The 25,076-nt window shown below is 33.8% G+C and overlaps 2 protein-coding genes across 2 annotated transcripts in view; one reads left to right on the forward strand and one right to left on the reverse strand.

Annotated features, from left to right (window-relative positions):
- LOC132701093 (semaphorin-2A) overlaps positions 1-25,076 on the reverse strand; it is an 836,804-nt gene that overhangs the window by 487,464 nt on the left and 324,264 nt on the right. The window lies entirely within an intron of this gene.
- LOC132700952 (metaxin-1) lies at positions 8,206-9,295 on the forward strand. The gene has a single exon (XM_060668551.1). It carries the CDS (start codon positions 8,292-8,294, stop codon positions 9,183-9,185), a length of 894 nt encoding a protein of 297 aa, XP_060524534.1. The 5' UTR covers positions 8,206-8,291; the 3' UTR covers positions 9,186-9,295.

A 25,076-nucleotide genomic window follows, 5' to 3' on the forward strand; every position in this document is an offset into this window, starting at 1 on the left:
TCCGTAAAGAGAACCGCAGGGACTAAAGTGAAATGTTTTAAAGAGAAGCAGTTAAGAATACTTTTTAATTACTGGACCCATAAAAATTTACACTATCAGTAACCTTTTGAAATTTTTCTCAGGAAAATACTAATTAAACTTTAGAGCAGTTTTATGTTTATGCCCGTGCCGTTGCGAGTTTCGTACTTTCCTTTACTGACAAAGAAGAGCGCTAATATCGCTTTTTCACCCCAAGCACTAACTGTGCCGGTGAAATTAGGTTTACTTCCTTACATATTACGATGATCATACAGACATCAAATTTCAATATCAAATCGGTCGTGGTTAGTCGTTGTTTCAGTCATTTGAAAAATATAGTGACTTTTCCAAAAAGATTATTATTATCATTTTGGAGTTTAGATTCTCTTTTAGATGTATTACGTTTTTTTGGTAATTCAAAAGAAACTTTTAATACAATACATATTTTCGAAGTTACATTAAAATAGTCGAGCAAAATGTATGTCTCTTTAACCCTGATAGCGATTGCAGCGTTTGCTATGTATATAAAGGAACATGCAATTAACATACTATATTTAATATTCAGATTTTTAACATATTTTCTAAATATTCAAAATTAAAAATTAACATAACATTTTTTAATACTTTACTGCTACATAACTATGTACATAACTGTACAGACAACCTATTTATTGTACAACAGCTGACAGAAAATGTCATAGCAGTAGATAATCAATTGCATTTGGCATTTGTGGATCTAGAAAAGGCCTATGATACTGTCTCGAGAGCAAAGCTGTGGGAAGTTTTAAAAGACTTAAACATACATGATCACCTGTTACAGACTATTATAGAAATGTATAGCGACAACACAGTGCAGATTAAAAATGGACAGACAGGGATGCAGTATGTCTCCTCACAATTTAATCTATATGTGGCAGCTGTGCTTAAAAGTTGGAAAGTACGATGTAGCGGAATGGGAATCCCGAGAGGTGATAATGATATTCTATTCGCATTGTTTTTCGCTGACGATAAGGATGCATGTGACCTGAATGAATGAAATGGTTTGGACACTCTAGAATGCCTGAAGAGAGATGACTCGGAAGAATATTTCAGTGGAGACGATCAGGAGAAAGAAAACAAGGCAGACTACGTAGATCGTTGAATCAAACCATCAGAAGATTAATAAATGAGCGAAATCTACAGGAAAAGGATGCCTTGGATAGAGAGGTTATATCTTATATGGGATTGTAACTATACCTGTAGTTTATATATTTAGCAAAACAATAAAAAATAATTCAAAAGCTTTCTAGGATTTTAGTCTAGTGACAGAATTCAAAGGAAGTTTAAAAAAGACGAAATAAATAATATGTATGATATGGTATGGAGGGAGTTAACAACCTCGGTGCTTTTAAAACTCAATCGATCATACTTTGATAGTTATTAAATGCGGAAAAGGTAGACTTCCGGTGCACTTTTATTAAATGTTTAATCAGGTCGCCATATCTTCCCGACATATTATCGCGCATATGGAATTTCGTTATAGCTGCCTAACACGCCAAATTTCCGATCCTTGCGGTGCGGATTCCGCATCGATTGTTCGATACAAATTAATGGAATTGTCCGAAGTTATTGAATACCTATCGGAAGTTAAGTGGGCCGCATTAATTATCTGCATCTACAAAGTTTTCCCTTTACGGTATGCAAAATTTGCGAAACTGTTCCCGCGAAAGTACCCTTCTACATTCAAATTGGATGGGGTCCAGGTGCATGTATGTTCTTTCAATACGTAGACTATTGACGTTTCCATCAACCAGTACACTGCAAGCACATTTTCGATAGATTACATAAAAAACTTTAATATGCAATGATATACCTTGGCCAACAGCTTAATATAGAGTTTGTAGTGATGGCAATATTTAAAAAGGAATGCTAATTGTTTTGTACTACAGTATCGTCTTGGTCTGGCTTTTTAATATAACTTAAGTCCATTATCTTGGATTAAAGCATTTGTTTCTCTTTTATAAATAGAATGCGAAAAATAGTAACTTTATTATTGTTATTAGGTTTCGAAAAACTTGACTTTTGTAAATTAATTAGGGATACTGATATTGTTGCTTCTAAATCTAGCCAATCAGGGTCGATAGTCTACATCATTTTTTAATAGAGTTTAACCACTTCATCTGTCTTTATCTATGCTGCATTCGCAACTAATTTGGACATTTTTCAACGGTTGCTAGAGGTGCGATTGACAACAACCCCTGCATTTGAAGATAACCACCCTAGTTGCAATAAAATCGCCCTTAAGTAGTTATTTTCATTTCTGGTCAATTTAAATATTACTAATTCATTTAGACTCTTCTTTAAAACGTACATTCGCATTACAATCGCCTATATTAGGGTTAAGTTCAGTTAAATGTAATTAAAACAATATATCCCAATAACTTCTGCACGTTGATGTGTGAAAAATATATAGTTAAACAAAATAGGCTAATAAAATAAAAATAATATAGGAAACCATTTCAGTAACATGCACCAGGGAACAATCCAACAAAAGTCCTATTGACATATTATTTTAAATGCGGTAATTTCCAAACAGCTAAGAGGTGGCGGTGTTCTGAAAAATTGAGGAACCGCAGATGACTTTTTAATGTTTTAGTTTTAGTAACAACCGAAACATTTTTCCAAAAAACTGGTTTTTGCTGAGTCGAACTTGCTAACGTTTCGCCAATGATCCTGTTGGCATCTTCAGAGCTTGACTGAAACTGGGTCGTATTTTATTCCGTACCTGCTTTTATATTGTTTGACGGGGACGGAGCTAAATAAGGAGCATAAACGTCGTCTCGGATGACTGATTCCCATATTGGGGATAGGTAAAGATCTGAGTCGCTGTTAAAATTTCTATAGAATTTTTAGTTGGTAGAAGAATTCTTCTACAGAGTAAAATGCGAGCTAGTTTCTGTCAAGCTTTTAAGAAGCCAACAAGATGATTGGCAACACGTTAGCAATAAAATGATTAAAGCTTTCGCGGCCAGCGTTTGAACTGTTGTTCGGGCTTAATGGCCGTCGTTGAGTGTAATTTCTTCCTGACGTTTCGCTAGCACGAGCGGCTAGCTTCATCTGCGGTGCTTCCATCTCCGATGTTGGATGCAGACTGGCGCGCTCCCGGGCGTAAATTGTATTTATGCCTGGGAGGGGAGGGGGCGGGGCAGTTTAACGCATGAGTGGTTGTGACTACCGGGGCTGTCCTTGTGTTCCTTAAGATGGGGTTCCAAATTTGTTTGAGCTGCAGTGTCTCTTCTTTTCTATTGAAATGATTTGTATGTTTATGGATTTCTATTGCTTATCCTACGAGGTAGGTGTAATAGCCCGAAGTAATCCACAACACCTGGAAGCAGAACTAGATCATCTCAAAGAAGCCTTTCAATCAAATGGATACAGGATATCTGATATCGATAAGGCTATGAGGCCCAGAACTGCCTCACGACGAGACCCGGGTGAACAACTAACGGTTGCGAGTGCTTATCTACCTTTTATTCCTCGAGTGACAGACAGGATCGGAAAAATATTGAAAAAGCATAATATTAACACAATATTTAAACCAACAAGGAAAATACAACATACGCTAAGATCAGCCAAGGACAAGAGAGATCCACTGTCAGCCGCCGGAGTCTACCGCATACCATGCACGTGTGGAAAGGTGTACGTTGGAACGACAAAAAGATCTGTCGCAACCAGGATAAAGGAACATCGGAGAAACTGCAGACTGGAACAAACGGACACATCGCTCAGTGAAGGGGACTAAAACATTATTTTTGGGGAAGCCAGGATTCTTGAGCCTACTTCGGGCTATCAAGCCCGCCTCGTACGAGAAGCAATAGAAATCTATAAACATACAAATAATTTCAATAGAAAAGAAGAGACACTGCAGCTCAAACAAATTTGGAACCCCATCTTAAGGAACACAAGGACAGCCCCGGTAGTCACAACCACTCATGAGTTAAAATGTCCCGTCCCTCCCCTCCGCGACTCCGCTGGCATAAATACAACTTACGGCCGGGGGCGCGTCAGTCTGCGTCGAACATCGAAGATGGAATCACCTCAGAAGAAGCGAGCCGCTCGTGCTAGCGAAACGTTAGGAAGAAATTCCACTCAACGACGGCCATTAAGTCCGAACAAAAACACTTACAGTTCAACACGTTAGCAATTTCGACTCAGCAAAAACCGACACAGGAGGAATCCAGAACTTTTGTAAAAAGCAACTCAAACATTTGAAAAAGTAATCGGAATTCAGATTATTCCAATAATCTGATTTATTTTTCATAGTTGAGAACATCTATTTCAAACACCTAAATATTTCCTAAAAAGTATCGCTGCACTTCAGCATAAAGCGACATCTTTTAGTGTTCATATGCACTAATGACTTAATATTTATATAGAGGTCCGTTACCTCAGCAGTTTTATTATTATTCTACAACTGTCATTAATTCCGAGTGGAATATAAGCAAACGTCCAAAGTTTCGAAATACTTTTTGTCAACCGGCAAAACCAATTTCGGCATAACGGCCTTCCGAGTTAATGATAATCTTATCGTGTAATTAAGGAGCGCTAGGTAAGACGCTCTTACTTTTACGAGCTCCCGCGGAATTACCAAAAACGGGGCGGCCTCCCCTTTTATAACTTCAGTTTTTATTATATCGTAATGTTGTGTAACGAAAACAGGATACGTCATAAAGCGACTTAATAATTCATATCCGGTAAAAGGGTGGTTCGTTGACAGGTAATTTTCAAGCGTTGAATCCCCTGCAAACTAGCCGTTTTGAAGAATGAAACTACTGATAAAATCGCTTTGAAAAGACATCTCGCGGCGACAATGATAAAATATGTATCCACCTTAGCGAAACAAATAACTATAAATAACCGGTCGGCAATAAAAATTTAAATCCAATTACTTGTTGGGAGGTTGAGATAGATTGAATTGATACATTCTTTTAACATGCTTGTTTTGAAGTGTAGCCATCGGGATTACTCACATAGATACTAGACATATAACTATGTAAACATTTTTTGAGAAAATTTTTAACCAATGGCAGCTCGAATGACAAATTTTGACGTAGGACCCATAAGACCTTGCGGCTTTCAACAATCAACATGGCCGCTGACAGATCGTCGATGTTTGGATGCGGCATTTTTACGGCAGTAGTTTCTCAAAATATTCCAGATCGCCCTACATCTTCAGGCAAAAAGGAATTAACGTCTGGAAAAACAATGCAGAGTTGTTTTTGTTCTTCGAGCACTGTAGATACGATGCAATTTCTACATGTATTTTTTTATGTAAGCTTATTTTTTTTTGGAGATCGGCGAAAAGCGTTCGTTTTCAGAAACTTATATATAGGTTTAACCTCCATTGAAATAACTTTGAAATGTTAGATATCGCACATGAAACATCTAAGTGAAAAAATGTTCAAGAAGTATTTTCTATAGACAGTAATTGACACGGGGTATTTCTTATGCTTGTTCTAGTAAAAATTCAACTTGTAGCTTAATTGCTTTCTTATATTTCCTATAATTCCTGCTCACTAAAACATATTACCCAAACATCCTTCGTAACTATTTAAGTGTACCTAAAAATATAGATCTTTGTTTTTCTAGGATCCTATTAGCTTCTCATATTTGTCACATTTGCTGTAATTTCGTGAACGAACAAAGTATTGAAAGCACAAATTATACAAGTTTGTGAGTACGGTAAGGAGATATTGACACCAAAAATGATTTGTTTTGCGACAATAGTAATTACTCACCTCAGCGTTGCCAATTATGTTCGGATTTCAGAGATTGATCTTGCGTTCTTACAAAAATTTATCAGTTGGGGGTTGACGCATGAGCAAAAGATCCACACCTTCTCTAGGAAAATATTATAGCCGTCTGTGGCGCATCATTTTTTACCGTAGTAGGGCCACAATATTATCTTATAGCTATATGGGATTACTTTATATACCGACCCTTGAACCCTACGATAAAATACCTGCGGTTTTAATTAATAATAATTGAAAATTTGAAGCGCGTCAGGAATTTTGGTTTCCCAGTTAATTAAGCCTAAATATTATATCGGCAATATAACACGCATGCAGAAACAAGCGGAGAACGCTAGGGGGGGTGGGGTGTTCTTGACAAAACGCTGGCTTTCAAATATACAGGAATAGAATTTTATCCGCCCCTCTCTACACACATTGCATTGGAGAAGAATTTCCCGATCGAACCAAAAATGTGAATTCTGCGAGTTTATTTATGGAACCCTGTTGTGAACTAGCCGTTCTCGGTTAGAAATTTTAACAGGCTTACACGATACCAAAGGAAGGTGTCATACAACGTATTTTCCAATAGACGAAGAAACTCCATATAGCTACCATACCCGGTGTCCCTGTAAGGGTGGAAAAGGAAACGGAAAATTTATTAACTGTTATGTAAGTAAAGAAAATGCTGAACATTATTTTTGAGTTCTTTAAATGGCCACCAAAGGACGTAATTGTTATCTTGAATTTTAAATCTCGGTTTTTACAAAAATATCTAATGTTAAATAGTTAAAGAGTAAATTAAAAAAAAAACTTCCACAGGCCACTGAAGAATCCAACAGGATGATGATGAAGTTCAATTTATCAACAACCGATGTAGGTGGAATCCAGAAAATTCGTAAATAGCATAGTTCAAATGCACTCCAATTTAAAGCCGAGAAAAATACAAATCTTTTCTGTTTAATGATGTTTGCTCTATTTCTGCACGGAAAATGATGGGGGATTTTCGAATATTTTCTTTCTGTAATAAATGTTCATATCTCCAAATTGGCTTCACGTATTTTAATAAACTTGAAATAGTTAAAAAGAGATTTTAATTAATTCAAATTGTCTTTTTTAAACTGATCGTAATCAAAGAAAAATACTGATTATTTTAATCCAAACTTTAGTTAGTCTTCAACAACTGGATTAGTCCTTTAATAGTATAAAACATTGAAATGTCAGCTAACAGGTAATTTGATGCCCTTCAAATGTATTGTAAATAAATAACAAAGAAAAATAATAACATTTTATTTTGATTTCAAATATCATTTGGCACCACCTGGTGGCAGGGTAAGCAATGACAATCGTGACACTTATAGTCTAAGAAAAACCGTTTTTAATGATTCCAATTTTATTAACTTTTTGGACTATGGACATTTATTTAGCAAAATGTTTGAACAGCTCACCCCATTTTATTACATTAAAGTTTTTATTAGTTTTAACTGTAACTGTGGTTAACAAAAATTTTAGTAGAAATCTAGTTTTAAAATTCAAGATATCATTACATTTCCAGCAGTATTTTTTTTCAAATTTCTAGAACCAATCATTTTCCTAATACTGTACCTCGTCGCCATTTCTGTAACATATATTTTCACCATTATCAATCAAAATTAAAAACAAGCAAACTGTAAATCTGTAACATATCACGAAATTGAAGTAATACCATTGTAAACCCAAACACGAAAATTAAAGGCTATATTAGGCTGCTTTTGTATATAATATTTTTATTTTGTTTTTATCTGTTTGCGTAGTAATTTATATACGCACATGTGGAGGCAACATTGTAAAATGTATGTTAGTTTTTTGGAGGAGCTGTATATCTACAACTGCTATTCATATTGAATGAAAGTCAAATCTCGTCGATATCTAATGAGCTACTGTCGCGAAACATATAGCTACCTAATTACTGTCAATTTGTGATAATGGGTAATGAAGTTTGATATTATATCGTTGGCAAAGTAAAAGGATATTTATCTATCTTTATAACGTATTACTTAGGTAAATCCTAAGTATAACTTATATATACCCTGCTTTCGTGTGGCGATGTAATAAAATATCTACCTATTACCCATAATAAATAGATATTGCAAGTCTTTGAGCTAATGGTGTCTACGACAATAACTTGTATTAATTTCTTTGATCATCGTCATATAATTATGAGTCAGCGTCAGCCGTTTACTTACTTTTTAGGAATACATAATATCACTTTTATTTAAAAATTTAAATTCAAATTCTCTTATAGCTAAATCAAGATTCAACCATAATATGCGCAGTTGCAGGATTGGAAGAACGCGAACGAATTTTCGAACGCGCCTTTTACGCGGTCGAGAATAGCTCTGGCATCTGCATTACCGGCCGATCAATAAGCCGTCAGCTGACTGCCTGTCTACAAAATACGCAGGCCGCACAAAATTAACCTAAATTCGAATGTGTGTTCGGTTTTCCACATTTTAATTAACAATTATGAGTGGAACGGATAAATTTACTTTGTACGTGTACGACGGGGACTACGGATTACCATCTTTAGACATCGAGTGCACGCAATCGATACTTTATTCCGCGGTAGCGAAGATTCCGGTGCAAGTGAAGTTACTCAGCGACTTGAAAACATGTATGTTTTACGGCGGGCCTACGTTTGTGCATAAAAATTTGTATTTCAAATCGTTCAATGACATGATTTTATATTTGAGAACGTTGCATATCAACCTCGACGCTAATTTAAATGCGAAACAGAAGAGCGAAGCGCTTGCCCTCACCACTCTTGTGCAAACCAAACTGAAAACTGTTCTCGAATATTTGTTGTGGGTGGATCAAAGGAATTGTGAAGAGTTTACCAAAGTTTGGTATATGAAAGTCCTCCCGATGCCAGTAAATTATGTTCGTACCAGTAGATTTAGAAATAATGCCATGAATCTGATTGAAGGACGTTTTCCAGAAGACTACAATTTGGAGTTAGTGAAGAACTGTGTTGTTACGTTGGCAAACGAATGTTTATCTTCCTTAGCGACCCGTTTGGGTACATCCGAGTATTTTTATGGAAACGCACCAACCAGTTTGGATGTGATTTTGTACAGTTACATAGCTCCACTGGCCAAATTACCTTTTCCATCAAATGACATTAGTAATATCATTACCACTTTGCCAAATCTGTTAAGTTTCATAAAGAGGATTGATGCCAAGTACTTCCCAGATATACCAAAACAGTCAAAATATCTCAAAAATCAAGAAAAAAATAAGACAAGCGATGAAGATGTCTCATATGTAGCTATTTCGATACTTACTCTTAGTGCGATGTCGCTCGTTATTGGATTTGCCGTTACCCGAGGATTTATTTCTTCTAGATATTTTTACCGATGATTAAAGAAAGCATGATGCATATTTTTTAGGAGGATATTTGTACTTTGTTTTTATTTTGTATAAATGTGCAGTAATAAAATATTGCTCATTAATGGATTTTCTATTTGTTAATAAAGATAATCAGTTTAACAGTGTGTTTTTATTTATATGCATGTGGCATATTTAAAAAACATTTTTTTACACTCAGAACATAGCCAAATGATAGGGAAATATGGGAATAAAAGGGAGATTGTGAATAATACATTTTAAAGAGCATGAAAATCGTAGGCCCCTAAAGCGATTCCAAAATGTAGATGAAGAACCCACTGCCATTTTTATATATTGTCGAATTTTGTATTTTTGAGGTTCTTTCAAAACCATGATTTGCAAAATTTGGTCAAAAATTTTGCAGTGTTTCTTTTTAGAATACCTCAAAATTTGCCACTTAAATATTGTGGAAATGCTTCAGTGGTTACAAGTAGCAGTTTCTGAATCACTTCAAAACAAAAAAAAATCTTAAATGTTGGAATGGTCCCCTAGATGGAAGAATCAACAGAATAGTATAATATTTTCGATATAGGGATACTACCTACCATGTAACAAAAGGACTGATTTTCTATTTGGAATAGAGTTGAAATTCTTGTCAAATATTTGCCAGATACCAACCACAAACTGCAAAAGGTTTTAGTTTTAGTGTATGTAAAGTCCTCTTATGATAAATTTTTAAGTAGAAAAAGTCTCAAAGTTATATTTTTATTAAATTTATTTTCCCATATATTATAGCAAATTTGGATGCTACGACCAAGATGTTTCAATCAAGTTTATGATCTAACCCCGAGCCTAAACCTTAAGGTTGTGTGTAGCCAAACTTTATTTCTTAGATACGTAAGAACAGATACGTAGTATTTAGACAACGAGGTCAGCAGTTTGATCTGGTTTTCCTGTAAAGTCGATTTATTGGATAATCTGTGAATTTTTATTTTATATTTTATCACGTTTTGTCATTGGCGCAAATTCTATTATTAAGAGTTTCAACTTGTGGCATTTTTAAATGACAACGGGTACAAAAACTATGTAGGTGCTTTTAACAATGACATAAATATAATGATTATATTGTAGAAGATTTTTAATTTTTTTATAAAGCTTTAAGAATAAGCCCTTCCTTTGGGTAAAATTTTCATTAGGGCTAAAAAAAAACACAATAATAATATCCAAATATCAGAAAATATCTGGGAAAACGCCAATTGGTACCAAAAAGCGTAATTCATCGCATTCGGCAAAAAAAAGGTGTTCCGGTTAAATTAATCAAGTTATATTGCCACTCTGTAGAAGCAGTATTTTATAATTGATGACATAATTCCAATACTTTTTGTAAATTTGAGAAATTAAAATGAGATTACATGCTAACAAAATTCAAACTGTTTAAAAAATCTTAAGCTATTGTTATTAAAAATCTTAGTGAAACTCACTCTTATTTTGATAATAGAATTGAAAAATGAACATATTTAGCGTCGTATAGCGTGAATAACCCTGTATCAAAATAATTTTGATATTAATTTTTTAAAAATATGGAGAAGCAGAAAGCCTATTATTAATTGAGGTGAGCTAGGTATATCCAAGGATAGACAGTGTGTGACTGAATAGCCAAAAAATGACATCCTTTCCCCCCTTTTTCTCCCAACAAAAATGAAACAAAATTTAGTCACACTCTATGTTATTTGCTAGAATCGAAATTAATTAAGTTTTGAGTAAGCCCAAACTAAAACGAAAAAGGGCAATCGAACGAGACCCCGACCGAAATCCTATAGCTAAATATTAGACTTCCTTTTTCCCCTTAATGGTTTCCGAAAAGTTTAACTTTGAAAACTCTATCTTGCGAAGAGAGACCGATATAAATCTTATCGCTGCGTGGTGTAGTGGGCTTATTGCCGCATTTTAGCCCCGGTTCTTCGACTGGATATATGCGGGGCCAGAGCAACATAGGCGCCCCGCCGTCTCTATGACAGAGTGCGGTCGTAAAAATAACAAAAGCAAATATGTGTCAGGGGTCACGACCAAGAAACGCATGCGGAAAAAACAATACTTCATGACAAATGATGATTGCTTTCCTTGATTTTACCAGGAAAATCTACATTTAGAAAACAATAAACAGAAACGAAATTGCCATGAAAAAATGATAGCTTCGAAAAGGCGGGAGTAACAAAATTATGATGAATGTTTTCAATTATTTTCGTTGATAAAGAAGTAGTAGATATTGTATGGTTAACCAGCCAGTGCCTTACTATAAGTGGAATACATTTTTTTAAAGTAAATGTTATGTAAAATGTTCATTGGCGCCGGGTAAGTGGTTCTTCCAAATTGAATTGGCATGTTTTAGCAGAATGTTTAAGCTATTTTACGATTTCATAATATTTTATTGCAAGCCCGAAAATTTATTTTAAATGAACAATATGTTGAAGTATATTCTAACCTACGATCATACAACTAACATACAAAATACAAGATTAAAAAAAATATATATTATTGGGATGTGTAAAGTCTGTGGAAGTTTCTTCCAGATCAAAGATTTATCATTTGTCGTTGCCCATGGAATTTGGAAATGTCTTGTAATTTATTTAAGCCATCCGTTGTGTCTCATTTGCCAGTAGCGTCATTATATTTTGTGATTGTTGTATTGTGGATTGTGTGGATGTGTCCTTTAGTCAAAATGAAGACTTGCCCAAAAGAATGCCTTTTTTTATTGGCTTTCCGAGTTTATGTTCAAAATTTTCATAAAATTAATCACCATCTCAACGCAGACGTTTTTAAGGAAAATATTAAACTTGTTTAGGTGGAAGGTGGAAGATGTTAGTTGAAAAAAACAATACAAGAAAACACATGGCTGAAGATGAGCAAAATGTTTTTACGGTAATTGATTCAATTATAAAAAATCCAAATATAGGTGAAAATTAGATATCTGAAAGCACAAACATTAGTAAAAGAAATATTTAAAAAATTCAACATTTCAGCTTGGACAAGAACCTTATAAGAAATGATTTTGGTAGCCCATTTCGAGCTTTATGAGTAGGTGTGAAATAAAGCGGCAGGAAATATCATAGGCAACTACAGTAATAAAACATTTATTTAGATAACATGCAAAACAATAATTTGGCCTATTCTGCGAAAGAGTTAGCTGTAGAACACCATTATATAGGTAACTGAAAAGTTTGCTAAGTTAAAAAACGATGCTCAATTTAAATTAATCAAGTTATTGCCACTTAAAGTTGCGATTAGATTAGGATATATTTTTGGATCAGACATATTTGATAAATTAAAATTAGGTTACATTAAAGTTTAGGTATCCTAAAGGTTACTAAAACATACACTTATTTTAGGACCTATTAATGGTATAGCATACAGGGGATTCCATTTAAAAAAATACAATTTAGATACCTTTAAAACTTTTGCATAATATATGTATTATTTAAACAATCACAAAACTTAAACTTTTTAAAACCTTGTATTTTTAGCGCGAATAACTCTGTCATTATATTATACGAAAACTAACTAGCAAAAATTTGCGAATTTGATCTGCAAGCGTCATTTCTAGACATGATTTTAAATATTAAAAAAAAAAGGCATGTTTGGAATTTTAAATAATTAATTAATTGAGCATTACTATAAATTCGATAGGGTTAGGTTTTACCGGATCAAACTTCTAGTCAAACCTAACCCTATCGAATTTATGGTAATCTAAAATTTTCAAATTTTTGGTAGTCGCTTATACCAGATCGACTAACTTCCCAATGGGAGATCTAATATCTCCAATGAATTCTCAGTTAGAAAGTACCATGAGCATATTGCAAATTAGCTGAAATCTATCTTGTGAATAGTTTTTGAACTACTGTATGTTGTCTCGAAACAATAAATAATAATTACCAATTTTTATTATTACATACCTTATGCTTCGAAATTTTTTCACATAGACAAAATGTAGAGATGCTCCTTCCACGTACGAAACAAGAAAACGTGAATAAAATGAAAGCAGCGCGATTGTAAGTCGACTTATTCAGAAACCAGACTACATTATGCGACCTCTTCCGCTCATTTCCAAGCAAATAAACAGGCGACCAAACAAAGGACCAACTCCTCGAAGGCAAATCGTTTAGCTTTTGTAACGTAAACTGTATGCGTACGTCTTTGGGACACGTGACACCTAAATTCTCGATTCAACAATGACCCCAGGCCCAGCAAAGTTTCCAGCCGTATGCTAAATTGAGGATGGCGGGAAATTTGCGTTTGCATACTGTATGTTCCACGCAAATTAAAGCCAGATTTGTCGTTTGCATAGTTTGCGCTATTGTCCTTTGTCTCATATTAAAGCGGAACGTATAGCCGAATTTTTTGGATTCTATGGGCTCCGGTTTCAATTACAATTCATCACGTATATTGCCTATGGCATCAATTTCTCTGACGAGAAGGTAGATTATGTACCGTTTGATTCAGCTTGAATCGACAATCTTGTTCAGTCGATATACACAGATAATATGAAGCTTTATTGCGACTCATAAATGGTGTTCGACTATCGAAGAATACATCGTTTAAAGCTTTATCAGTATGCCGATACCCTTCCACATGTCGTATTATAATAATTATAATAAATTTGGACATCATTGATTAAATTCCCAAAAATCCAGACTCAACTCCACTTACATAGAGATTAAAAAAATTCACTATGCTCGATATATCATTATTTAACTGTAAAACTAGTGTTCATCGGTGTAGTATTCGTAATACTGTGAATTTCTTGAGAAATAGATTAGTAAAACTGCACTACCTAAAAATTAGAAGATTAGTTTTTCGCCACCGAAACTCAACATTTAGAGTTGCAAAAAATAGTTCAAATGTGTTTGAATATCACTGGAGTTCTACAGTCAACAATATACCAACTTGTGCAAGAACATAAACGCGGCCCCATCAAGTCATCACGTAGTCTACCCTGTTTAATGATCCCTGTCATTGCAAATTTACATTTTATTAGTCTCTCGCATTAGGAAACGAAATATAAATTCCAGTTTTTTAACAATAGAGATTTTACAATGGGGTTGCGATAGAAGTAATTCAAGTTAAACGAATTCACTTTTGTTTTTATTTAATTTTAACCTAGAAAGCAACTAATTCCTTTGGTAATTTTTGTCTAGCATTATAATGGTTGTAAGCATGTAATGTTTCGTATTTTCTGGGGGGAAATCGTTATATGTAGTTTTCTGAGACAAAATTGATTATTATCAGAAAAACCTTGTTAAATATTTCTACAGAAGATTGCTTGAGTTCCACTCGACAACTTTATGCTTGAGATAAAGGTTTATCTTACTAATTGAGAAGTTTCAGTTACCAATTTATATTGAATAATTTTTGTTAAAAAGACTTTAGGGTTGACATTTTTGCTAAGAAGAATATATTTACTAGATTTGCAATTTAAACTATTAAAGCAAAGTATTCAAAAAATAATAATAAAATTTAAATTGAGAATACCGGGTAAGTTTTTTTTTCTGTCAATTCAATAAACTCACCACTGTTGTTAAGTACCTATTAATTAAATACTTATGGTTGTCCTAGAATTAAAAGAATTATAAATGACACGTTTCTATTCCGATTTTTCAGCATAAAAAAATGTACAAAAAGTACACAGAAAAAATTATAACCGGTGTGAAGTTAGCAGCTAAAAGTTGGCAGCCAAACTTACGGCAAGAGCCGAACAACCAGTGGCGGCGGAGATTTCTAAACCAGTGAAACTAAAAAGTGTTAAATACATATTTTTTTTTAATTAATTCGAACTTTACACCTTTCGTTCCTTAATGAAAATGTGTTCCCAAAGGTTAGCTATAGTTTCACGTGAAAATCTTTTCTTGCACTCCCGTGCGGGAGTTTCTATTGGTAAGTATTAAAGTATTGGTAATTATTAAAGTATTAAATATTTTTTTCTACTTTAATCGAAATTTACAAACTTACATTTCTTAACGAAAATGTGTCCCTAAAAATTAGCTTTCATTTCCAGTAAGAATACACTCTCGCACTCCCGTACGGGAGTTGCTATAGGGTGAAACAAAAAAGTTTTAAATATTTTTGTTCTACTTTAATCGAAATTTACACATTTTACGTGAAACGAAAGCTAACCTTTGGGAACACATTTTCATTACGAAATGAAAGTGTGTAAATTTCGATTAAACTAGAAAAAAAAATTAATACTTTTTTGTTTCACCCTATATCAATTCCGGTACGCGAGTATAAGAGAATATTTTTACTGAAAACGAAAGCTAACATTTGTGGACATATTTTTATCTCAGAAATGAAAGTGTGTAAATTTGGATTAAATTAGAAAGAATATATATTTTTAACTTTTTAGGTTCACCCTATAGCAACCCCTGTACGGGGCTGCAACAGAACATTTTCTCTGGCCCTGCCCCTGGTTGTTCGGCTCTTTCCGTAATTTTGGCAGCCAACTTTTAGCTGCTAACTTCACACCGGTATATATACATGATACAAATTTTGATCATAAAGTTGATGGCTTATATAAAATAAAATAAATAGCAGAATGGTGAGCAAAATAAATGTACAATCATTAGGTCAATATGTATATTTATAATTGAGGATTACAATATTCGGAAATAGAAAAATATGCAAAAAAGAGAAGAAAAAGAAGAACAGCACCGAAAAGGGAAAGACAATCGAATTAAAAACAGCTCATTACTGATTCTGATTTAAAGACATTTTTTTGCTTCTATAAACATCTGGTACAATTTGATAGACGAAATTGTCTCCTGAAACATTCGAAAACGAATAAAGCAGATTTGGGTAGTTAATAAAAACTCGTTTTTTAATTATTATTAATTTATCTAATTAATCTCCTTTGCCTTTATTTAATTACTTGTTTACTTTATAATTAATTTAAGCACTGACTGCCTTATCTTTAATATTTATTAAACTATATGCCACAAGTTTGATATTCGACACTTTAGTCACGAGTTTGTTTTGCACGAGCGGAGTGAGTATTTAATAAACAATGGCGTGGAGAAGTTTAAAAATGTTTTACCTACTATACATTTCCTACGACCATTCCGTTTTGGATACATTTTTCCAAAAGTAACTAACAAACGTCAAAATACCATGAGTGTTAAAAATCTAGCAGAGACTTTCGATCACTCCTAGACCGATTATTAAAATATCGGAAATGCCGAAGTGACTCGTAGTGTTTAATAGATATTTTATAGTGGGGAGTAGAAAAACATACTTTTGAAAATAAAATTGAGCATAAGCTCATTGCAAAGATGTACAAAAAAATATATCCATAGATGCGAGTATAGTTTCCGCAATAATATTTTTTAAGCTTGCAGAGAGGCCTAGAACTGAACCGAACACGTTATTTTCAAACTTTACCCGGACTAGTGGTTTACACGAAAATTAAGACTATATTCTCATATTTTGATCTCTTATTGAAACCGAAATATTTGACTTTTTAACTCAATTTTTCGATTCCTTTCCCGATTTCAATTGGACTCGCGGGCTGATCCCTAGCAGCCGAAGTTCCCAAAACACTTATCTCAATTCGCGGATGCTATATAAAAGGGAAGATTTGCCGGGACCGTGTATCAATTTTGATGGATTTACGGGATCGCAATTCAAATTAGCGATTATTCGTTCTCGCGTGCCGACGGGAAAAAGCGCAAAACACCGAGGAATACAATTCGCCGAAAGCTCATGCAAATCGGGCTCTTCCGTGGTGGTCGCCGCGAAATCCCCGGAATAAAAATCTTATTAGAACCTGCTTTGATACATTAAAAAGGTCGACGAGCTACGGCTTCTGATTGTTCAATATTTTTCAGGATTCTTTTCCGCGAAGAACGAAAGAGAAGAAGATATTCCGAGTATTACTATTTCGGAAACTATCACCCAGCGTTATTACGAGTGTTCCCTAATTTATTCGCCTTAGAACAAGAGGAGATTTTATAAACCAAAACAAGATTTATTAACGAGCTGTAATATGAGAAATCACTGAAGCGATACGGGGTGATCTACTGATTGAGGAAACTTTTTCATGGAGAAAAGGTAATGCGGTAATAATACAATACTAAAATTATATCTAGTTTTCTATAAAACATTCGAGCATACTGAGATTTGTAGGCCAGAAAATGGGCACAATGCTTTTGTTGCACAATGATATCGATCTTTTTTACTCACAAATAATCAGAAAAGTCCTTTGGAACAATTATTTCCAGGAACTGAAAATAATAAATATTTTAATTTTAGTTTAAAGAACTCCGCACGGAATGACCTTCACTCACAATTTAATGAAATTAAAGTAGGAGGAATCCATGAGATTTGTAAATAGTATTACAGTAGCCCGTGGAAGCTTCTTTGAAAAATTATATAGTTATTTTTTTTAATTTCCGATTTATATTAAGTTTCTATGGTTTAAATTCTGAAGTATTGGCTTTCAAAATTTGGAAAAAAATCGTTTTATGGGTAGCTCCGTAAGATGATTTTGTGTTAAAATAGTATAGTTACTGTTTCTTCCAAGAAAATTTAACTTAGTATACTATTAAACCATTTAAGGAAAAAAACAAATTTGGGGAACTTCATTCTTTTCGTATTTCGTCTTCTCACCTTTTTCAAATTAAACATATTATTTACGTCCCAAAATTTGAAAAATATTTTGAGCCTAGAAAACCCATTCTTCGATATTGAAAACTGATTTTAATAGTGAGTGGGACCTATACCGGGTGTTTCAACTTCGACTCTCTCGTAACAGGGTGACTTAAATTAGGGAAAAGTTGCGCTTCAATTATGTTCCGTTTTAAAATTGAAGTTATTTTTGTTACTTTCGGAAATATGGGATAAATTCTGAAACTTCCGGGTTTGGTTTTTATTTTTTTATGTCTTTATTTTAAAACTTAGCAAAAATCTGTAAATACGTTCTCAACGAAACTTTTTAGGCTTCACCTTGGCCAGATTAAAAATCCCTTACGACTTTTCCTTTTTCTCAAACCATCATCAACTTTAATTTTTCTTATGGTCGCCATAGTGAATTTTCCATTCATCATAGTTCATTTTTAACGACGCAGTAATGCACTAGATATTAAAACATCATCGACAAATTTAAAAATTCATAACTTACTATGGTATAAAAGTTTTTGTTCAATATTTCTATAAATAATTATAATACGCGCTATTCAACACTGCAAAAATCCAAGTGACGTAAGTGACTCCGGAAGTAACAAAAATCAGTTCAATTTCAAAACGAAACACAATTGAAATCACCGATGCGCAACTTTGATCTAATTTAAGTCACTCTGTATCTCTTTCGTTACCGAGGTCATAATGGTGAGAGTCGAATTTGAAACACCCAGGAGAGTGCCAGGACCTGCAACAACTTTGATCGACGCCATTTTAATCCAGAGTTTGGTTTGACACCAGCGGGTACTTAGCAAACGTGGGACTGAAGAAGTTTGTCAAAGTGTTCCGTACTATACTTGTTCTACGATCATTATGTTTAGGATTTAAATTTTTTAAAAAAGCAGCGAGAGTGCACTGATTGAGTGATGTATGATATGACCTTTAATGACAATCATCAAAATACCATCTCTGGCGAAAATCTACCGAAAACATCCGATCGCTATCAAACCCATCTATAGGAAATGTGGGTGTAATTGGGTATTTTAAAGTAGGGAGTAGAAAAAATATATAATTTTATATGTTCTTACTTTACCTTAAGTAACTGACAGCAATTGGCTCGAATTCCAAATGAGCGTGAACTATGGTGAGAAAACCTCGTTGAGGAATATTTGAGCTAATAGTTCTTAGAAGGTCTTTTGTTTCCTAATCTTATTGAATTTTGAATTTAGGAAAAACGAAAAAGAAATTATCAGTGTGTTCTTATTGATCTCATTCGCCTGGGCTCTCAAGGTGTATAAAAGTATTTCCTCATCACCTAAATGGTTGTTCCATTACAAATAATAAAATGAACCATTACTCAGACACACCTTACAATAATAATAATAACAATAATATATTAATAATAACAATAATATTTTTTATTTATTTTTATTTATTGGCTATTCAATACATTACAAGAACAACAAATAGCAAGTCACATATGTGAATGAAAACGAATTAACACAATACCAAACACATTCTAGTAATATTCACATAATTATCAGATAGACAAACACTAAACATAGAAACAAGAATTAGCTAAATAATAAAAATAGATAAATAAATTCCCAGTTAGTATTATGGAGATACTCGTGACGCAACGCGGATGTACTCATCTGCTGTATAAAATGCATATTGTTCTTTAACTCATGTATGCGAGTGATTGTATCGTACATAGTGATGGCAATGTCAAAACATTAAGCTTTGAGAAGAGCGCACGACACTGATCACCAGGTTTTGCATTCGCAATCACACGTATCGCTCGTTTTTGCATAAGAAAAGCCTTGCGAGCATGCACGAAACCACCCCACAAAACAATGGCGTACGCTAAGTGAGAATGGAACAATCCGGATTGAGTTACTTGTTTAAGTATCTAATTATAAATTGACTTGACAGTTTGTGGCAAAGGTGTTCAATGTGATCTTTCCATGAAAGAGAACTATTGATCCAAACTCCAAGTACCTTAACCCGAGCATTGTTTAAATTGTGCACCTTGCTACAAGAGAAAATAAGATGGTTCGTTTTATTTTCGTTTAACTGTAAGGACTTCGACTCGAACCATCCACGCGCTCTAGTCTAACTTGTCACACTATCAATACGAAGTTCTTATGGGTTCCTACCTCGGGATAAAAGAATTGTATCATCCGCGTAGAGCGTAGTTTTACATGGTAAATAATAATAATAATAATAATAATAATAATAATGATAATAATAATAATAATAAAAGAATAATAATAATAATAAAATAATAATAATAATAAAATAATAATAATAATATATAACTTTTAGCTTTTATTTAAAAAGGCTTCTTCCCGGGCGAAATAACTAAATTGTAAAATCAAGTATAAATTTACACCTTAAAATAACGTTCTTCTTTGATATGTAGTTTAAGATACACCTTGTGCCAAATAATATGATCTGGAAAGTCATAGGAGATACGAAAAATGTTCATCCAGTTTCTTGGACTCTCCTGAAGATTTAAAATATTATAATTTTGTTGATACAGGGTGTCCCAAAAATTACCCCCTTTCTCCCCCCGTAAATCAACTTTGTTATTTTAAATAGTATATTTCGACATTTTTGGAATCCTTGGTTAAAGAAAAAGGTCACTTACTTAAGAAATTCATATTCGAAATTTGCATAGTTTAGGCAGAAATTGAGGTTATGTGTTTTTTTCCATATTTTGATATGCCCCCTATGAAAGTGTGTTGTGACGCTACTGATCCAGGTATTGCAACGAAAATTTTACCTCAGACATTCAGATGCGCCTGAGCTTATACAGGGTGTCCCAAATAGGTGGTGTCGTTTTGCCGAATTCAATTAACAAAATCTCAAGATTTTTACTCTATTTTTATTCAGATATCAATTCTAGTGCAAAAAATAAGGTCCATAAAGTTTAATAAAAAATGTTCCTCTTAAAATGTTTCATCTGACATCAAAACAACACATCTTCTTGGAATAATATGCAACCAACATTTCAAAAATTGGATAAAAAAACACCAAAAACTACGAAAAAAGATATTTCTGCATCGTATATTTGAAATCAAGAATCCCTAACGCTCAACCGTTTGACAAAAACGGCAACACCCATTTTTTCAAACGAAACCGTTCCCCCTTGAAAACGTTCATGGCGTATTTGTTTCTGAAACGAACCAATAAAACACAACTCCAAACGTAACATTAAAATTTTACCGGCACACTCTGTCAGTGCAAAGAATGGGCCTGACGTTTAATTTGAGTGCTTAATTGAATCTGGAATCGCGCACTCCCCCTTTCCGTTTTTTTAAATCACGAAGGACGCACCGGCGTCGGCCCCGTACCCGGATTGTATAGTCGTCGCGTTTTATTTTCATTATTAGGTTATATAAATATGAAGCGGGGTCGGCGGCAAGACTCGAGATGTAATTGGTTATTTAGCCCCCGCGTTGCTGTTACTAAGTGGTGACTCATAAATTATTGCTAACCAGGTTACGTTTTTATTTTTGTAAACGAAAAACGCGGGGCCTTCAGGGCAGGATTAAGCTAGGAGCATCGTGACGAAAGCAACAATTCGGCATTTTAGGAGGTATGGTCTGTTCATAGATATAGGAAAGTGACCAATTGCTTTTGAATGGGATTATCCAAGGGTGGTCATTAACATACAATGCAACAAGATTATTACCTAAAGTTCCGGAATTTAAATTCAGTTAAAATTGTGGTCCGTAATAGAAGATAATTTTATACCTACCTGTGTTTAATATTCTTTGGTTTGGTTTACTACTTATTTTAAGTTTATTAGTAATCATTTTTATTTCGTGTGTAATACAGCTGTGTTGAATCGTGTGCGAATTATGCAAAATATCTGCGAGTCTAGTGTATTTGAGGAGATGCTCCCACCCAAATGTAGAAAACACTATTCTATTGAGACTAAGGAAGTTATAAACAATGTTTATTTGACTCTCATTGAACGTGGCGCTAGCAAGCAAACATCTTTAGAAGAAACGGCCATATTGACGGAAATTCCAACATCAACTATATGGAAAATTGTGAATAATTCCATTTCAGCGAGGAAAAAAAGAAGCGATGCTGACATTTTATCGAGTGTAGATGAAAGTGATCAAAATATAATACGGCGTAAAATTTACCAATTATACGAGGAACAAAGCTTGCCTACATTAGATATCTTAATTAGGAGGCTTGAAAAAGATGAAACCGGTGTTAAATGAGGCAGAACTACTTTATGGAAGTGTATTCAACACATGGGTTTTAGTTTTAAAAAAATTGACTAACTATTTTGCATGCTGGCTCTAAAGATTCCAAATGGACTTTGTCTGTCTGCGAAAAATATTAAAGATTCTTCTCTGGATTACCATGAAAACACCACCGCTGATTTATTTGAAAGTTGGTTTAAAAACAAACTAGTTCCAAACATCCCTCCTAGTAGCGTCATTGTAATGGACACACAGTAGACAATTGGCTAAAACCCCTTCCTCATGTGACACAAAAGCAACAATCCAAAACTACATGTATAATAACGACATTTATTTTCACAAAGATTATATCAAAAAGCAATTAGTTGAGGTTCTACAAAGCTTGAACTGACAAAAGGAATACGTCTGTGATAATTATGCAAAAAATCTAAGGCATACAGTTTTAAGGCTTCCTTACCACTGTATATTTAATCCCATTGAACATGTTTGGCAGCAACTGAAATCTGCCATTCGTCGTAACAATGTTTTTCCCGGTGTTAACTCCAATGTCCTCAAACTTATAGAAACCGAAGTTTTTAACATCGCTCCACAAAGTTGGGCAAATTTTGTTAAACATATAGAAAAAGCAGAACAATCGTATATCCATATGGCAAATAATAATTAGAACAGGCGATGATAACGATAGTGATACTTATATATTATGTGAATAATTTTAAGTAATTTAAGTAGGTAATAAAAATAATTTGTAATTTTATTTTAGATTTAAACATAAATAAATAAATATTGTTTAGTATCTTTCCTAACAAAACCCCAAATAATTAAATACTAAGCAAAGTACGGACATCTTTCACAGTCTACAAGATCTCCTGACTTATAAGCTATCGAAAAGGTATAAGATCAATTACAAAGAGGAATGCCATGAGACCAGATTAGTGTTCGCAACATGGTTACTGTTAAATTAAATTTTTTGATTGATCTTCTTACTTCACTTAATAAATATTAAGTATCATTATTTGCCTGTAGGTATATTCCCAATACAGATGTTGCATTATAACATACTGATCCTAATGGGTATAAAAATATTCAGTGTAGTGGTTACTCTGACGCCACTGGCGAAAGTAACAAAATATTTTTTATCCGAAAAACAGTGTTTCTATACATTGTAGATCGCTACCGAATTTCAGACAAATATTTGAAGCAGTTTCACCGAAAATCGGCATCGTAAGGATCGGCATCTTATTAAGAAACATGCAGGATCGTTATCGTCTTTCCTTTATATTTAACGGTGCAAATCAAACATTTAATATACATTTTGAACCAGCTTTTAACCATCTTTTGAATGCAGGCCCGTATCGATTCTCAATATTTTATAAATGGATCTACAGTTTGGAATCCTCCTTTGCAGAATTCAACACAATCGGGAGAATCGAAAGAGACATATCAAAATCATTGTGATTTATTGAGAATATAGATTATAATAAGTTTGAGGATGAGTTGGATTTACGCGAGACTTGCCATGTTCATCTTTGAGGAAAGTATTGATAGGTACCTGCCCGTTTTAGTCGGTCCATTCTTAGCACCTTTCCACAGCACAAATTGCACTTAGTTTTAAGTGCATCGCCATTGCCGTTTGGTGCTTTAGAGGAAAACTATTATCGACATCGAAACGTTGGTATGTGATACATTTTCTTTGACAGATGATAATCGCACCATTAAATTAAATTGTAGAGCTCTCAAGTCTGGCGTTTTATAGATATATTTTTCATAAGGTTTATCACATCAATTGAGGTTCTAGAAAAAAATTGTTAGATCCCTTCAACATTTTTCGCTATTCCGACCCTGGCCTCTGATATATTAAGTGAAGGGGACCGTCCCATACTTCTCTAACTTTTATCTATTCATATTTATAAATCGCAAACGTTAGACGACATGCTCGCAAACTTTATGGATCTGATTTAATTCGCAAATTGAATCGGAACACAGGAATCGTCGTCCGGAATTTTAAATCGCTTCTTGGGATTTACTAACGAGAGTGGTTTAATATTTGAAGTGGGTTTGGTGTCTTAGATTGGATTACCGCTTTTTGCTCTTACGGTCGGGATGAATTAGCGGGAAACGTACGGCTTCAAAACGATACGACTCCGTCTCGTTCGCGACAGGGCTTTTCGAAAATAAATTGGCTGACGTTGAAAGTGGCGCAATTTCTCTGCCCGCGGTATCTGATTAGTAAAATTATGAAAGTTTCTTCGGGCGCCGGACCTAACGTCCATAATTTATAAAAACGAATGAAAACTCGGGAAAAAATTAATTTCCGCAAGATTTATCAGTTAATTTTCGACGACCATTAGGAGGGTCTTTTGGGGCGTCGTCGTCGTATAGTTTTAATTTTAACTCACCCCTCCACCGCTGCCCCGCCACCTTTAACGTAAAGTTTGTGTCAACAAGGTTCATTGAAAACCTCTATTGTATAAAAAACTGCTTGTACGAAATTCCTTAATAAAATTTTCAGTTTCTTATGGTTTTCAACTAGACCTAAATTTAATAACTATAATAATAAATAAAATTTAAAAAAAGTAAATCACGACATTTATCTTCTTGTTTTCAAAATTATCCGGATTTTCTCAAATTGAAAACTGTCATTTTAGTTCGGTTAGCGCAAGCACCTTTTGAATATCGAACTTATTAAAAATGCAAATAATAATGAGTTCGATAGATATGTAATCGGGGAGTTTATAAATTGAAATTAAATTATTTTATTTCCAATTTTGATATTAATTTTACTTAATATGTATTAATTAACTCGTTAAATTTATTACTTGGAAAATTAAATATTATGATATGTATGCTTTATAAATACTCAAATACAATAAAACATTGTTTACAGGCCATAACTCTGTATTGCATAAATTTCAAAAAAAAAAAAACTAAAACATCGATCCGTGGACATTAAAATACACTTTTTATTTACATTTTTGATTTTTGAGTGAGAAATAAAATGTTCCGGAATGGGAACTCTGTGCGTTAATGTTTC

The sequence above is a fragment of the Cylas formicarius genome, unplaced genomic scaffold (genome assembly GCF_029955315.1).
Source record: "Cylas formicarius isolate icCylForm1 unplaced genomic scaffold, icCylForm1.1 PGA_scaffold_4__25_contigs__length_36172078, whole genome shotgun sequence".
NCBI classification, from domain to species: Eukaryota; Metazoa; Arthropoda; class Insecta; order Coleoptera; family Brentidae; genus Cylas; species Cylas formicarius.